The sequence below is a fragment of the Hyperoodon ampullatus genome, assembly GCF_949752795.1.
Source record: "Hyperoodon ampullatus genome assembly, chromosome: 3".
NCBI lineage: Eukaryota > Metazoa > Chordata > Mammalia > Artiodactyla > Ziphiidae > Hyperoodon > Hyperoodon ampullatus.
This window is the reverse complement of record NC_136916.1, coordinates 33,377,009-33,395,474: the sequence shown is the minus strand read 5'-3', so window position 1 is coordinate 33,395,474 and position 18,466 is coordinate 33,377,009. Positions and strand designations below refer to the sequence as shown.

Genomic DNA, 18,466 nt, shown 5'->3' with positions numbered 1-18,466 from the left:
AAATGGTGGTGACGAGACTTTCTCTGTATGTCAGGGGCAGAGGTGCCACTATGAAGGCCTCACAACGAGTACATTGAGTGGCAAAGCTGGTTCCAGGAAATAATGCTTTAAAGGGAAAATGGTCATCATGCCTGGCATTGACACTGACAGAAGACAAGTCTATGGGACAGGGTGACTTGCTGGTGATTAAGGGCTCCAGCTCTGGAGTGACCAGAGGAGTCTCAAGTCAGGAACCCTGACTCCTCTATGTACTGACTACAAAGTCTTAGGCCTCTGTCAGTTTCAGGAAATGGGAATAATAATAGCTATGATCTGTGAAATAGGGACAATTATAGTTCCTCCTCTATGGGGCTGCCTTGGGCATCAGATGAGAAAGTATACATCAAGCATTCAGCACAGTCCCTGCCACATAGGGCTTAATACATCCAGCTCTTGTCTTTGCTGTGATGCTGGTAATGCCTTCCTTGGCACCAGTCAAAAGACACGGAATCATCCCATTTCTGAGCTAGCCTCTTGGTAGCTGAGCTCTGCCTGGCTGCAGGCTTCCCACGCAGTGTTTGGGCTGTGGTCAAGAGGAGAGGAGAAGTGTGGGGGTCAGCTGAGATGCAAGAGCCTTGAAGGGTTTTAGATTCTTCCTCTATAGAGAGGAGGGGCTGGCTCAGGGTAACGCTGAAGGTTCTCTTTGACTCTGACATTCTCAGTCCGAACACCAGGTCAGAGTTTGGCCATGGGATCAGTCAAGTTTGACATACCTTCTGAGCACCTATCAAGTGCCTGACAGTATGCTACACACTAGGGATTCAGCATGCATGAGACCAGTTCCTACTCTCAAGGAGTTCATGGCTGGAGGGGGAAACAGAGAACCAGATCATCACGATGCATGTGGTTACTGTTATAACAGAGCAAAGAACACGCTGCTTTGAGGAAGGGCGGGCGGCCAAGGCGGGAAGCCAGGGCCAGGAGGAACGCGGGAATGCTTCCTGGCAGGAACTGCAACATTTCTCAAAGTGATTTTTAATAGGAACAGGATAATCCTACCATTTTAACAGATTTCAACGATTTCCTAATTGGTTTCACAAGCCCATTTTGCCTGACGTTAAATTACCTTTTCTTTGGAAACACTTTTCACTAATGCCAGGTCTAAGTAAATCTTGAGTAATAGAAACAACACTCAAGTTTAGTGTAACTGGAAACTGCTGTTTGGGATGAAGCTTAATATCGGCCAGAAAGGCTTCTTCATGTCTTACTATGGGTTGCATTAACTCTGTGCAAACACTCATGGAAAGTTGGGTTGTTTTTCAGTAACACTGGGTGGAGTCTGTCCTGGGATTCACATTTTCATATGTGAATTAAGATGTATTTTTTCATTCCACCAAATGCAGAGGGAAAAAACAGCCACTTGTTCACAGTATGTTTCCAAAGTATTCTCTGAGGAATATTAATAAGTTTTAGGGGAAAAAAATGATTCTCTGGCCAAATACATTTGGGAAACATAGTTTAAACAAAGATAAAGAGGTTTTATCCCTGTAGGCCTTCTCAGGACATATGCACCTTTGGAGTATGATCTCTAGGAGAGAGAAAGGTACTCAAATTATTGACCAGGGAATCCTTTCTTCATGGTGTATCTTTGGGGACTGTGATCTCAGAATATACTTTAGGAATTGCTGACCTGCAGGTATGTTGTATTTCAGGGTTCCTGCTGGGAACCCTAAAGAGCTGGATCCCCCCACTTTGAAAAGCAGAGCTTCAAAGTACAACTGGTGCTTTTGGCTCCTAAGAGCAAACTGAGACCACTTGAGTGGCTACCTGTCCCTCCCAAATTACTGTGGAAAGGACCAGAGTCTGAGATAGGAGAAGGATATGTCAGTACCAGAAACCAGGGAGGATTACCTTAAAAGACCAGCAATTGTGAGAAACTGTTGAGGTATTGTTTGGGCAAGATGGGATTGAGGGAAGAACTGAGTAAGCTATGATTCCCTGCACATGAAGCAATAGGGAGTGTGTGGAAGGGCCCCCAGCAGGACTAATCTACAAGCTTAGAGCTGCTTCGGCTTGACAGTGGCACAGAACAGGCCAAGTCTCCAGGGAGAGCCAATCTTGACCTCACGCCTCCCAGGAGACAGCATGGCGGCAGAATGCCAGTGTGTCCCATCAGGGTTGCTTGTGACTTTGGTCACCTCGCCCCACCACTGGCCCTCAGCTACAGAAAACTGAACTCCTCGTCAGGTAACAGTAAAGCTAAACATTCCTCTTCTGCCCTTGTCAGGGCCTGAGAACTCTTACTACAATCCACGTGACCAATGATGGAACCGTGCTCAACACTCGATGATGGACGCCCACACGGCGACCTCTCTAAGGGGAACCACGTGGAAAAAATCACAAGCATGTGGACAAGAGAAGACTGAGTTAAAGAATCACAGCAACTGTTCCCACTAAAGAAAATACTTTTTTATTTAAAAAAAAAAAGGAGAGGGAAAATCTAAATTCAACTACTCATTGTGACTCAAGAGGACATAATGCTTATGAAAAAGGTACAGCCTTTATTCAGCAAGGATTGAGTTCAGATGAAAAGTGCAATGGCCAAATTATTAAAATATTCAATGGGAATCATGAATAGAAGATTGGGGTTGAGAAATTCTCCAAGAATTTGGAACAAAAGGATAAAGAAATTAATATGATGAGCAAAACTCTGAAGTGGTAGGGAGAACAGATCTACGAAACGGATATGGAACTTCTGGGTGTGAGCAGAGTGGGCTGAGAAGCAGCAGCAACTTGGAAAGATCCAGACAAATTTCCCCCTGGTGAGGAAAGGCTTAAGTCTGCAAACTGTAAGGGCCCATCCAGCTCCAAATAAAATTAATGAAAACAGATCTACACTAGACATATCTAAGTGAAAGTCTTGAATTCCAAGGGTAAACTCAAAACAAACTACAAGGGTCATAGTGGGAGAAAAGAGAAACAGCCTACGGAGAAAAGAAAACTACAGGCTGGTCTCAGACCTCTCTACAGTGCTGACGTCTGAAGATGACGGAGCATTGTCCCGGTTCTGACAGAGAATCCCGTGGCCCACGAAGTCTCCATACAGCCGTAAAAGAGCAACAGGAGGAACTTCTCACATGTCCAAGGAACTGTGAAAAGTAGCACCCACTCACCCATCTTGAAGAAATTATTTCAAGGCTCATCCTGGCACTGACACAAAATATGGAGGGAGCACGGTCAAGAAGCCAGGAGAGGGGAGTGAGGAAACCAGGGAGGCTGATTAATTGTTGGTAACATAGTCCCAGACTTTACTGCGATGGCAAACCTATTTCTTGAAAGATAGATAATGTAAAATAATAATGACCATATATCTAAAATCTAAATTACGGATCTAAAGCCCAGATTATTTCCACGTTAGTTGGCAGGGATGGGGGAGGCAATCTAGTGTAATTCTTAAACACACAGACTCTTTTGTTTTTAGTTATTTAAAAAAATTTTTTTGCCGTGCTGTGCGGCATGGGGGATCCTAGTTCCCCGACCAGGGATCAAACCCGCACGCCCTGTGCTGGAAACGCAGAGTCCTAACCACTGGACCGCCAGGGAGGTCCCTGGAGTCGGTCTCCTTGGGACCGAATCCCAGCCTCGCCACCCACCAGCCATGTGCCCAGCACGGCCCCAGCCTGCGGCCTGCTTTTCCCCATGGGCTCACACTTTCCCCCTGTCCGTACACTCTCCACGTGCCTCTCCATCAGCACAGCCACTGCCTTCATTCAGGCCTCACAATTTCTCCCTGGGTTAGTCCTCTCTGGGCCCCCCTGCCATCAGGTCTATCCCTCCCTTCCTCTCACTTCATTCCAACTTCTAGAATGATCTTTAAAGACCTTCAGTGGCTTTCAGTGACTCTCCATAAAGAGTAGAGAAGGGTCCAAACTCCCAGGCTTAGCACAAAAGGCCTCGCCCACAGGATCTGACTCTACCCATCTGTCCAGCCATCCTCCATACCAGCCACAGTGAATTATACACAGTTCCCAAGACAGCATCTCTCTCCCACATCAGAGTATCAGGAAGGCCTAGAGTCACTACCCACCTCTGCTACTTACTGTGTGAACTGGGCTGATTAAGTCTCTATGCTAATCCTCCAGCATCTCCTCTGCAGAATGGAGATAATAACAATGCCTGGACCTCATTAGGGTTGTCGCGAACGCTGAGGCACAAAGTGCATAAAGTACTTTGCACAGCACCCGCACATAGTGGGCTCTCACAAATGAAAACTGTGATCATCGGTATACCTCCTCTGCCCTATCCACACCACTCTGTTGCCTAAAAACACTTTTTCAACTAGCAAACTCCTATCTCTCCCTTATGTTTATGTTTCAGCTCAAAGGTTACTCTCTGCCTATTAGGCTTTCAGTGAGGCTTGGCCATAGCGTGTAGGAGTGAGAAGCCAACCTTGACATTCCCAGCAGATGGAATCTACCTCCTACATGCTTTCCCCTATGAGTGCCTCTGTTATGACCCTTGATCCAGGGCTTTGCAATGACCTGCAAGCCTACCTGTCTCCTCCACTGCACTGTGAGCTCCTTAAGGGCTTACTATGTCAGACTCACCCTAGGATCCCCAGGACCTAGCAAAGTACCTGGCCCATGGCAGGTGATCAGAAAGTATTCACTGAAGGAAATGGAAGTGTGGCTTGTGCCCTGCCTAAGAACGAGGAGGAGGGGAGATGTGGCCAACCGTTATTCTCCATCTCACAAGCTAAATTCATGGCTCTGATGTCTCACCAGGACATCAGAATGAGATCTTGAGCAGGAGACTGAGTCCTGATGTGCATATGCAACCCGGGCAGGACAGAACTGGCTGAGGGTTGGAGAGAGCAGGGATCCAGCTTTTGTCTCGTGGGTGGATGTCTTCAATACAGACAAGCAGCTTTTGAAGGAAAAAAACAAACACACTATGTTCAACAAGCAAACCGCAAGAAGTACAGGGCTGCTGTCGATGAGCTCGTGGCAGGGCTGAGGTGTCTGGTAAAGTGACAACACAGGCCTGGCCACTGCAGATTCTAGCTAAAACCCCCAAATAACTTCAGGCCTCTGGCATGCTGTGGCCGAGGCTTACTGAAAGTCTAGCAGCACAACGAAGTAGAGCATCAGCCTCACTGATGAAAAAGCACACGAGGCCACCGAGAACCGAGCCTCTTCCTGACCAGGATGGTCCCAAGGGGAGGTAACCAGATCTTGGTCAAGCACTCCCTCCACCCGGGCAGGCCTTGGCTCTCCTGTGCAGACACACTGCCAATTAATCAGAGATTTTCCGTGGATGACTCAGTGATGAACCAAGCACATCAGATCATGGTTACTGGAAAAGAGGTCTCCGTTACAGAAATGGCTTCTGGCTCAAAGCTGGACTCCAGTCTTCAAAATGCAAGATGCTGGGGCAATGACAATGGGGTGGAGACAATTCACATCTTCAGAATTTCAAAGTTTCCCCTGGACTCTGAACATACCTCACAAAATGTAAAATGCAACCCATTGTGGGTGCTTTCTTCGGCACCTATGGTGATGCCTTCTTTACTATGTTGAACACAGCGTTTGTTCTTGAGACTGGAGGGTTAGACAAAGCAACTGTGGAACTCTGTTTTTTCTTTAGTCATACCCAAATAGTTTAAATGAAACCTACGTAGTATAAGATGCTGTGAGGCCCTGGGAAGGCCATTGTGTAATAGAAAGGGCTTCTGGAATATAGCAGAATTTTTTGCAATGTTTATGCTTACCGTGGAGTCACGGGCACCAGGCAAAACCTCGAGTGCAGGACTCACTGGTTCAGAAATAAGCACACGTGTTGCGAGTGGGTTGTCAAAGAATTACTTATGAGGCCCTTGTTTGCTGCACAAAGCGTACCGCTTCTGCTCACCTTTAGAGATTTCCAAGATGGCCTGTAGATATTGTTCACACCGTGGGTGCTTAGGAATCTTCATATTTCCTAACGAAGTCATTGTTTATAATTAAGGAGCTTAAGCCCGTGACCAAGCAGGGACAGCATTCCTCGTGGGCATTTACGAGGCATCACTCAAGCATCAAGTGAGTTGCTGTTCCAATGCTCCAGTTTCATGACGTTATTATAGGGCAAGCATGCCAATGACCTCCTTTCAGTCACCTCATCTAGACCAGAAGACTGTCTGTACCCTCTCAAAAGATTTCTGGCAAAGTGGATTCTATAAATATCTTTGGAAATTCTGGCAAGAAATTCTTTCAAATACCCGTCCCCTTAGGTCAATTATTTCTTTTGTCTAGGCAAGACTCTTTCCTTCCTTCCTTTCATCCATCCATCTATCCATCCATCCAGTCTGTGTGAAATGCATTCTATGTGCTAAGCACTGCTTGAGAAAATGAAGCATGTACTTGGTCTTGAGAGATCTAAATGTAAGAGCAAGATAGTGGGTTATATGTGTAAAGAATGGAGTTATCAATCAAGAAACAGAGTATTAACAGCCATGGAACAAGGTACATCAGCTCAGGACCCTGGAGGCATGATATAATCATCACGTGTGGATACAAGCTTATTTTTTAGAACCTCTATCTTTATAGAAACACAACAACTAAATACAACAACAAAACCAAGCCAAAAAACAAACAAAATGACACAATTTCTGAATTCAGTGCAAACCACTCAATCCAATTGTCTGAAATGCTGTTTAGAAAATTCAGCTTGATTTCCTAAAAATGTCATTTTCTCTGATTATGAAAGTCATGTAAAATTTTGGAAAATGTAAGACTGAATAGAGAAGAAAATGTAACCAATAATCTACTACAGAGAAATAACAATGATTAATATTCTATGTACAATTTTTCAATACATACACTATTCATTTATAATTTAAAAATAAAATTGGGACCATGATGTTTACGTTGCATAACCTGTCTTTCTTTTTAACACTTCTTAGCACTTTGCTTCATTCTTAAATATCTTTTGAAAGCATGCCTGTTTAATGGTTGTCTAGTAGCCTAACATGTAGATGTTTCATGCTATTTTTAGCCAATTCTTTAAATTTAGATATTTAGAATTTTAGAATTTGAAATTTAGAATAATTCAAGGTTTTCACAATTATAAATAATGTGTAACCATACAACACACACACATCTCTGATCAATTCTCTAAAATAACTTCTTAGAAGTACAATTCCTGTATATTAAGGAATGCACATTTTAAGGCATTTAATATATACTCGCAAGTTATTCTACAGAAGGTTTGTACTGATTTACATTCCCATCAGCAGAACATAAGAGTGTCCATTTTTCTAAACCTTACCAATACTGTGTGTTTTGTCTTTTTAATTTTTTGCTATTTGATAGGTAAGAGGAGATGGTATAAAATTATTTTAACTTGCGGTTCTGATTAACAGGAGGCTGAATTTTTTCCAGATGCTTAGTGTGTGTATGTATTCATATTTGTATATGTATTTAACACCCTGTTCACAGCTTTTGCTCATATCTCCCTATTAAGTTAAAATCTGCCTTGTGCCTTCTGGAACTATCCTAAATAAGCTTAATTCCTCCTTCATATGACAGCCCCTTAAATACTTGAAGACAAAAGTCATGTCTCACTTTCTCCAAGATAAACACTTCCGGTTCCTTCAACCGTTTCTCCTGTGGCAAAGTTTCAGGGGTGGTCGTCGGAGAAAATGCATAACAAATCCTCCCGCCCCTGTGACCCTGTACCCTCCAGCACCCTCGGGTACAGAACTCCATGCGACTCCAGAAAAGCTTGCCCCAAATCCTCCTGGCAGACTCTCCGGATGCAGTCACCTGCCTACACCTCGGCCATCAGCCTCCTTTCTCCTGCTCATCCACAAGGACACTGTGGGTTAGTTTGACCACGATGGTGGCATTTCCTGTGATGTGTAGGCCTGGCGCTCAAATAAAGTGGTAGAAAAAGAGCACTCTGACGCCAGAAACAGGAAGAAGAATGGCCTGGTATAATGAGAATGATGAATTCAAATGAGGAAAGCATCAAGAAGGAGATGGCCCGCTTGTCCCGAGACGCTGCATTTGGCAGGACTGGGGCGGCTATATAATGGGTCTCAGGAGACCAGGAAGCCTCTCCTGACCCCAGGGCACGTTAGGGACCCTTCCTCTGTCCCAGGGCTGACTGCCTGCCCACTGTCTCCTGAAGTCACCTGTGCACGTGCTGGTCCCCCACTAACACATCTTTGCGTTCCCTGAGGGATGGGCTATGTCTGGTGCCCGAGAGCCTTGCTCAGCAGATTGCACATATGAGGTCATCTCATGTGCTCGGTGAACTGAGCCCCTGCTGGAAATCTCTCTCCAGGCTGCCCACATCCTTTTGCTCTTATTTGCTTCTCACTGGACAACCTTCCAGTACAAACCTGTTGTCTCAAGTACTTCCAAACCTCATAGATTCCCTGGACAATGGACATGGGCATCCATGCCAGTGGCGAGGAAACCCCAGGGCATCACAAAATTGCACCTGATTAACATGTCAGCTTCAGAGAACTCTTGCTGAGAACCCTGCATCTGATCGGTTTGACAGCACTGTCTTGACAGTGGATCTACAAAGCTGAGGTCCAGGCTCTGGACACTTGTAAAGGTATCGTTGCCTTCTGAGTCCCTGTCCTCGAGTCCAGCCTTTAGGCAAACAACGGCTTGACAATTTTGTGCATTATGGTCTAAGTAGAAAAACATATAAAAATAAGATATAAATAAAACTGATAAATCTATATCTATCTACCTGTAGATATTTATATACATATATCTCAAACATTAAACACTGCCAACTCATCACAAGATTAACATAAAACCTCACACTAAAGGCCTAATTACCTCAGTTCCTATTACCTAATGCATCATGTCTGGATATCAACAAAGATTTACAAGGTATGCTAAAAAGCAAAAAAAAAAAAAAAAAACACAGCCTGAAGAGACAACTAAACATCAGAACCAGACTCAGATATGACATGGATTTTGAAATTACTAGCCTGGGAATTTAAAATAACTATGATTAATATATTCAAAGTGCTAATGGAAGATGTAGACAAAATCAAGAACAGTTGGGTCATGTAAGCAGAGAGATTGAAACTCTAAGAAAGAATCAAAGGGAAATGCTAGGAAAAAAAAAAAACCACTGTAACAGAAATGAATGCCTTTGATAGACTCATCAGTAGACTGGACATAGCCAAGGAAAGAATCAGTAAGCTTGAAGATGTGTCAATTGAAATTTCCAAAACTGAAATGTAAAGAGAAAAAAGAATAAAAAACCCAGAACAGAATACCCCTAAACTGTAGTCCAATTTCAAAACATATACATGTAATTAGAATACCAAAAGGAGAAGAAAGAGAATGGAACAAAGGGATTATTTAAAGATATAATGTCTAATAATTTTCCAAAATTAATGACAGACCCCAAACCACAGGCTCAAGAAGCTCAGAAAATACCAACCAGTACAAATAATGGAAAAAAAAAACAAACCACAAACAAACTAAACAAACTACACTGTCATATTCAAACTGCAGAAAACCAAAAACAAAGAGAAAAAATCTTGAAAGAAGCCAGAAAAAAAGCCCCACACCGGGCTTCCCTGGTGGCGCAGTGGTTGAGAGTCTGCCTGCCGATGCAGGGGACACAGGTTCGTGCCCCGGTCCGGGAAGATCCCACATGCCGTGGAGCGGCTGGGCCCGTGAGCCATGGCCGCCGAGCCTGCGTGTCCAGAGCCTGTGCTCTGCAGTGGGAGAGGCCACAACAGTGAGAGGCCCGCGTACCGCAAAAAAAACCAAAAACAAAAAAAATGAGGTTTCTAGGGCTTCCCTGGTGGCACAGTGGTTGAGAATCCGCTTGACGATGTAGGGGACATGGGTTTGTGCCCCGGTCCGGGAGGATCCCACATGCCGCAGAGCGGCTGGGCCCGTGAGCCATGGCCGCCGAGCCTGCGTGTCCAGAGCCTGCGCTCCGCAGTGGGAGAGGCCACAACAGTGAGAGGCCTGTGTACCGCAAAAAAAAAAAAAGAAAAAAAAAAGAAGGACACTACATAATGGTCAAGGGATCAATCCAACAAGAAGATCTAACAATTGTAAATATTTATGCACCCAACATAGGAGCACCTCAATACATAAGGCAAATGCTAACAGCCATAAAAGGGGAAATCAACAGTAGCACAATCACAGTAGGGGACTTTAACACCCCACTTTCAGCAACGGGCAGATCATCCAAAATGAAAATAAATAAGGAAACACAAGCTTTAAATGATACATTAAAAAGACGGACTTAATTGATATTTATAGGACATTCCATCCAAAAACAACAGAATACACTTTCTTCTCAAGTGCTCATGGAACATTCTCCAGGATAGACCATATCTTGGGTCACAAATCAAGCCTTGGTAAATTTAAGAAAACTGAAATCGTGTCAAGTATCTTTTCTAACCACAACACTATGAGACTAGATATCAATTACAGGAAAAAAACTGTAAAAAATACAAACACATGTAGGTTAAACAATACACTACTAAATAACCAAGAGATCACTGAAGAAATCAAAGAGGAAATCAGAAAATACCTAGAAACAAATGCCAACAAAAACATGACGACCCAAAACCTATGGGATGCAGCAAAAGCAGTTCTAAGAGGAAAGTTTATAGCAATACAATCCTACCTCAAGAAACAAGAAAAATCTCAAATAAACAACCTAAACTTACACCTAAAGCAATTAGAGAAAGAACAACAAAAACCCCACAAAGTCAGTAGAAGGAAAGAAATCATAAAAATCAGATCAGAAATAAATGAAAATGAAAGAAACAATAGCAAAGATCAATAAAACTAAAAGCTGGTTCTTTGAGAAGATAAACAAAATTGACAAACCATTAGCCAGACTCATCAAGACAAAAAGGGAGAAGACTCAAATCAACAGAATTAGAAATGAAAAAGGAGAAGTAACAACTGACACTGCAGAAATACAAAGGATCATGAGAGATTACTACAAGCAACTATATGCCAATAAAACGGACAACCTGGAAGAAATGAACAAATTCTTAGAAAAGCACAACCTTCCGAGACTGAACCAGGAAGAAATAGAAAATATAAACAGACCAATCGCAAGCACTGAAATTAAAACTGTGATTAAAAATCTTCCAACAAAGAAAAGCCCAGGACCAGACAGCTTCACAGGTGAATTCTATGAAACATTTAGAGAAGAGCTAACACCTATCCTTCTCAAACTCCTCCAAAATATAGCAGAGGGAGAAACACTCCCAAACTCATTCTACGAGGCCACCATCACCCTGATACCAAAACCAGACAAAGATGTCACAAAAAAAGAAAACTACAGGCCAATATCTCTGATGAACATAAATGCAAAAATCCTCAACAAAATACTAACAAACAGAATCCAACAGCACATTAAAAGGACCATACACCATGATCAAGTGGGGTTTATCCCAGGAATGCAAGGATTCTTCAATATATGCAAATCAATCAATGTGATACACCATATTAACAAATTGAAGGATAAAAACCATATGATAATCTCTACAGATGCAGAAAAAGCTTTTGACAAATTCAACACCCATTTACGATAAAAACTCTCCAGAAAGTAGGCATGGAGGGAACCTACCTTAACATAATAAAGGTCATATATGACAGACCCACAGCCAACATTGTTCTCAATGGTGAAAAACTGACTAAGATCAGGAACAAGACAAGGTTGCCCACTCTCACCACTATTACTCAACACCGTTTTGGAAGTTTTAACCACAGCAACAAGTGAAGAAAAAGAAATAAAAGGAATCCAAATCGGAAAAGAAGTAAAACTGTCACTGTTTGCAGATGACACGATACTATACATAGAGTATCCTAAAGATGCTACCAGAAAACTACTAGAGCTAATCAATGAATTTGGTAGAGTGGCAGGATACAAAATTAATACACAGAAATCTCTTGCATTCCTATACACTAATGATGAAAAATCTGAAAGAGAAATTAAAGAAACACTCCCATTTACCATTGCAACAAAAAGAATAAAATACCTAGGAATAAACCTACCTAAGGAGACAAAAGACCTGTATGCAGTAAACTATAAGACACTGATGAAAGAAATTAAAGATGATACAAGCAGATGGAGAGATATACTATGATCTTGGATTGGAAGAATCAACATTGTGAAAATGACTATACTACACAAAGCAATCTACAGATTCAATGCAATCCCTATCAAATTACCAATGGCATTTTTCACAGAACTAGAACAAAAAATTTCACAATGTGTATGGAAACACAAAAGACCCTGAATAGCCAAAACAATCTTGAGAAAGAAAAACGGAGCTGGAGTAATCAGGCTCCCTGACTTCAGACTATACTACAAAGCTACAGTAATCAAGACAGTATGGTACTGGCATAAAAACAGAAATATAGATCAATGGAACAGGATAGAAAGCCCAGAGATAAACCCACACACATATGGTCACCTTATCTTTGATAAAGGAGGCAAGAGTATACAATGGAGAAAAGACAGCCTCTTCAATAAATGGTGCTGGGAAAACTGGATAGCTACATGTAAATGAAATTAGAACACTCCCTAACACCATACATAAAAATAAACTCAAAATGGATTAAAGACCTAAACGTAAGGCCAGACACTATAAAACTCTTAGAGGAAAACACAGGCAGAACACTCTATGACATACATCACAGCAAGATCCTTTTGACCCACCTCCTAGAGAAATGGAAATAAAAATAAACAAATGGGACCTAATGAAACTTCAAAACTTTTGCACAGCAAAGGAAACCATAAAAAAGATGAAAAGACAACCCTCAGAATGGGAGAAAATATTTGCAAACGAAGCAACTGACAAAGGATTAATCTCCAAAATATACAAGCAGCTTATGCAACTCAATATCAAAAAAACAAACAACCCAATCCAAAAATGGGCAGAAGACCTAAATAAACATTTCTCCAAAGAAGACATACAGATTGCCAACAAACACATGAAAAGATGCGCAACATTACTAATCATTAGAGAAATGCAAATCAAAACTACAATGAGGTATCACCTCACACTGGTCAGAATGGCCATCATCAAAAATTCTACAAACAATAAATGCTGGAGAGGGTGTGGAGAAAAGGGAACCCTCTTGCACTGTTGGTGGGAATGTAAATTGATACAGCCACTATGGAGAACAGTATGGAGGTTCCTTAAAGAACTAAAAATAGAATTACCATATGACCCAGCAACCCCACTACTGGGCATATACCCAGAGAAAACCATAATTCAGAAAGACGCATGCACCCCAATGTTCATTGCAGCACTATTTACAATCGCCAGGTCATGGAAGCAACCTAAATGCCCATTGACAGACTAATGAATAAACAAGATGTGGTACATATATACAATGGAATATTACTCAGCCATAAAAAGAAACAAAATTGGGTCATTTGTGGAGACGTGGATGCATCTAGAGACTGTCATACAGAGTGAAGTAAGTCAGAAAGAGAAAAAGAAATAGCGTATATTAACGCATATATGTGGAACCTAGAAAATGGAACCGATGAACCGGTTTGCAGAGCAGAAATTGAGACACAGAAGTAGAGAAAAAACGTATGGACACCAAGCGCAGAAAGCAGCACGGGGTGGGGGTGGTGGTGTGATGAATTGGGAGATTGGGATTGACATATATACTCTGATGTGTATAAAATGGATGACTAATAAGAAAATAAATAAATAAATAAATAAATAAATAAACATTAAAAAAAAAAAAACCAATAAGAGTCATGTAGCACAGTGTTCATTGCAGCACTATTTACAATACCCAGGACATGGAAGCAACGTAAGTGTCCATCGACAGATGAATGGATAAAGATGTGGCACATATATGCAGTGGAATATTACTCAGCCATGAAAAGAAATGAAATTGAGTTATTTGTAGTTAGGTGGATGCACCTAGAGTGTGTCATACAGAGTGAAGTAAGTCAGAAAGAGAAAAACAAATACCATATGCTAACACACATATATGGAATCTAAAAAAAAATGGTTCTGATGAACCTTGGGGCAGGACGGGAATAAAGACACAGACGTAGAGAATGGATTTGAGGACACGGTGAGGGGAAAGGGTAAGCTGGGACGAAGTGAAAGAGTAGCACTGACATATATACACTACCAAATGTAAAATAGATATCTAGTGGGAGGCAGCTGTGTGGCACAGGGAGATCAGCTCAGTGCTTTGCGACCACCTAGAGGGGTGGGATAAGGAGGGTGGGAGGGAGATGCAAGAGGGAGGAGATGTGGGAATATATGTATGCATATAGCTGATTCACTTTGTTATACAGCAGAAACTAACACAACAATGTAAAGCAATTATACTCCAATAAAGATGTTAAAAAAAAAAGAATGCATTTCTAACAGGATACCATGGTGAGGTGAAATAACATGAGATCCCTGGGAATGAATATGCAGGTTCTGCTTACCTGCTGGAGGCCAAGCCTTGATGTAGCCCGTGCAGTGGACCACAGCATACTGGGCTTCTCCTTCTTTCACAGGGCCAAGGCCATTCCTAGAGAAAGAACTTCTGTGAGCTTGCTTTCGACATCTGGGGGTGAGGCAAGGATGTCCATGACTCTTTTGGCATCTAAGTTACTGGGTTCTCCTGTTGGCCTTGTGTTTTCAATCTTGACTTCCCACCATCCTGTTTTCCCTCCTCCTACATGGTCTGAATGTGCAAAATAAATCCACCCAACTCCCTTTCTCATCTCAACCACTGCAACCCTGATGTGCGGGTCTCTTGGTGCTCTCCAAGGCTAAGCCCCATCTTCAAGTTCAGCTACTCCTTAGCTTAGTGCATTGAAGCTATCTACCAGCATAGCCCCAAAACATACATCAGAAAGGCTTACTGACCTGAACCTTTTCCTCATGGTGGTTATTCTGTTTAGAGGAAGGTGGTCCAAAGGAGCATTTCCACACCTAAGATTTGATAAATATATTAGAGTGAGTGAAGACCTAGGCAAGTTTATAAAGCACACAGTGCTGCAGGCAAGTATATGGGCCTTATCTAATGCGAGCACCCTGTAGCCAAGTTCCTTCCAAAGTGCAGAGGCAGGGTTGCATGCCTGTTATTTGTAGTCAGGTGGATGCACCTAGAGTGTGTCATACAGAGTGAAGTAAGTCAGAAAGAGAAAATTTTGATTGAATTTTGATTGTCACTGAAGGCAAGAGGCACGTGAGCCATTCTGCATTGCACATGGAAATTGTCTCAGGGCCCAGCCCAGGAGCCGCAGACATCCAGAAAGACACCAGGAGGATCCTGGCCATGCTCCGTCCTGCAGATCATTTCAGTGTAACTTGGTGGCTTTCAGGAAACAAGGGAAGGGGGTGATGACAGCAACAGCGTCTCTCCAGGCCCGAGCAGAGGCATCAACTCAAAACAGATGTTGCCAGTTGATGAACAGAAGCATCTTCTCAGGCTTTAGCTTCACAGTATGGAAACTGCCTCCTCCCCTGCAATGTTCTGGCACTAGGAATAAGCAGACAGCTGCAAGCCTACGGATGGCAAAGGACAGAGTGGGGACAGGGAGGGATGAGTCTGGAATCAGGGCTTTCTGGGGTCCTTCTCTGGGAGGCAGGGGATGTGAGGCGTCCCACTGCCCACTCTGGTAGCACCTTTTCTGCCTTCTCCATAACTGTCTCAGCATCCAGGCTCTGCACGTCCAAAGCCTGCACTGTGGCCAACCTCTGACCTGTGCTCTCAGGACGTCCACTCTTTACATGTGCTTCCACTTCCCAACTGCATAGCAGGTAATGCCCTGGATGCCTCAGTATTCAATACAACAAAGATAAGAGTCCAATTATATACTCTGAGACCTGGGATGGCTGCCAGCACAGGCGTATTTTCACAGCAGTGTCAATCTAAGACATTGCTGCCTGGGGATGCCCAGTGTCTTCCTGAAACTAAGCTGATTTGGAGGGGAAGGCCATGCTCTCAGCGGATGGCAGTGCTGCTCACCTTACAGGTAAATCCAGGTAGTGTGGGTCTGGCACTGGGAAAAGCTACCTAGAGCATGTCTTGAGAGGCACCAGGGCAGGGAGCGGACCGCCTGAATCTGGTCGATTCGGGAGTGATAATGGCATTGGAGGCTACTCAGGAATGGTGAACTTGATGCTTCCAATAAATTCATTCACAAGGCAGCTGCTTAGATGGTGCAATTAAGAATTCACATTGCTGGTGCTAGACTGAATGTCCATCAAGCTAGGATGGGCATTTACCCTATTGGCCAAAGCACTGCGGAAAGCCCTTGCTGTGTTGGACTACATTACCTGACGGCATTCTGTTCCTGGTTGGACACTAATGCATGTGAGTCGAGCCCCCCAGCTTCCCCCTGTAGGCTGAACAGAGGGAAGGCAGTCTGCGCAGACTCAGTGCTAAATCACAAGGAGATGCTCGTGTATTGTCACTCCAACACGGCCTTATGACCTGAGGCAGGCGGTGAAGGGGATTCCATCCGTGTCTTCTGGAAGCATTCCAAATGCTCAGCCTGGAGAGGAGCCGACTGGGAGGAAAGGACAGCCATACTCAAGTCCTCTGCTGGTTCTCCGGACTCAGCTAGAGGTTAGAGAGGCAGGTCTCCCCTCAACACAGGCAACCTGTGATCTGAGATGGCCTAGCCTGTAGATGAACAGTTTTCGTTTAAGAAGTAGAGTTGCTTTAAAAGGTGACTTTGAATTAGTGAAAATATAGACTTGTTTTAAACATTGATTGTCTGTAACTTCATAGTTCCCAACAGATGCTCAAGTGGTAAGTCCCCGTCCCAGAAGCAAACCACTGGAGGAAGGTGACGGTAGTGAGCAGCTCCACTGTGCCCGGCCCTGAGATCGGAGCATCGGGAAGCTTGGCAGGGGCGGGGAGGAGGTCGGAGAGGGCAGGAGGCGCTGGAGCTGAATCAGGATCGGTGTGGACTTGGGTGGACTTGTCGGGAAAAGTGCACAAGAAGAGCCTGGGAGACCATGTGCCCGAGCCAGCGGGGACTGACTTCTTTCCTGGAGGAGAGGAGGACGCCCGCCTCGTTCACCTGCCTGCAGCTCCAGCTGCCGCTGTTTCTCCCCCTGGGGGCCAGTGATGGATCCTCAGTCCCCGTATCTGGGAATCAGCAGCAGCATCTGGCAGTGGACCATGCCTTCCTCCTGGAAACTTCCTTCTCCCTCTCTCTCTTTTTTTTTTTGCAGTACGCGGGCCTCTCACTGTTGTGGCCTCTCCCATTGCGGAGCACAGGCTCCGGACGCGCAGGCTCAGCGGCCATGGCTCACGGGCCCAGCCGCTCCACGGCATGTGGGATCTTCCCGGACCAGGGCACGAACCCGTGTCCCCTGCATCGGCAGGTGGACTCTCAACCGCTGCGCCACCAGGGAAGCCCCTTCTCCCTCTCTTGTTCCCTGCCATCTGCCCAGCTGCTCCTTCTCAGTCTCTGCCGGTTCTTCCTTGCCTCCCTGGTGCAGGGGTGGCCTGAGCTCAGAGCTCTGACCTCTTCTCTAGCAACACTCATTTCCCAGGTGATCTCATGTGGTCTCGGGGCTTTAGATACACCTCACTGTCGTCAATCCCTGACTCTATGTCTTCAGCCCCAAACTCTCCTGTGAATTCCTGAATTATATGTCCAACTGTCGACCTATCTTCTCCATTTACAGGTGAGACAGACCAAGAAGGAGGAGGCTTACACGCTGCAGTCAGGAGATGACATCACCAGAGTGAAGGTGTGACCTTACAGCCCATCAGGACTCTCAGCGGAGGTGAGAAGGGAGCAACCCCATCAGAGCCCAGCCCACTGTTCCCCCAAACAGACCTCATCCTGCAGATGAAGGACCTCCGGGAGCCCATGCACATCCTCATGGATGACTGCTGTCCTTCTTTCTTGACCGTCCCTGTCTTCAGGTCCAAGATCCGGCCTGAGAGAGAGAGAGAAAAGGACATTTGCATAAGTCTCTGCCTTTGATTGGGGGGGCGTGCAGGTGCAGGGAGAGCTCTACAAATGCAAACACACGGGGCAAATCGCAAATCGTTTGTTTCTTGGAATTCCCAACATTCTTTAAGCAATGAAATCCACACAATTCAAATGCCTTGTTTTCTTCAAAGAGTGGTCCACACTTGCTGTCTCTGCATTGTTCAATTCCATCACCACCAGTCCCTCCAATTCGGCTTTCTCCCCCACTACTTCATGGAAACAGCATTCACCAAGGTCACCAGCAACTTTCTTATTGCTAAATCCAAAACGCGTTCTCTCTTTGACTCATCTGGCTGCTTTGCAGAACTTTACTCAACGGCACAGTGATTCTCAAAAAGCCCCCCTCCCCTTGGCTTGTGACAAGCACTCTCCACTCTCCTCGTGTCCGCCCCTTCATCCCCCAGGGGCTCCAACCTCAGCCATCTTCTCTTCTTGTTCTATGCATCCTCTATGCGATTTTATCCACTCCGAGGTTTTCATGATCACCTCTATCCTAATG

General features: G+C 44.2%; 1 protein-coding gene across 3 annotated transcripts in view; it reads right to left on the bottom strand.

Annotated features, from left to right (window-relative positions):
- ARNT2 (aryl hydrocarbon receptor nuclear translocator 2) overlaps window positions 1-18,466 on the bottom strand; it is a gene marked incomplete at both ends in the record, with an annotated part of 188,741 nt that overhangs the window by 66,210 nt on the left and 104,065 nt on the right. For all 3 annotated transcript variants that reach the window (XM_079699491.1, XM_079699492.1, XM_079699493.1), the window contains 3 exons: window positions 14,446-14,531; window positions 14,873-14,938; window positions 17,809-17,911. In XM_079699491.1, coding sequence (XP_079555617.1) covers window positions 14,446-14,531; window positions 14,873-14,938; window positions 17,809-17,911 — 255 coding nt within the window. The remainder of the gene's footprint in view (window positions 1-14,445; window positions 14,532-14,872; window positions 14,939-17,808; window positions 17,912-18,466) is intronic.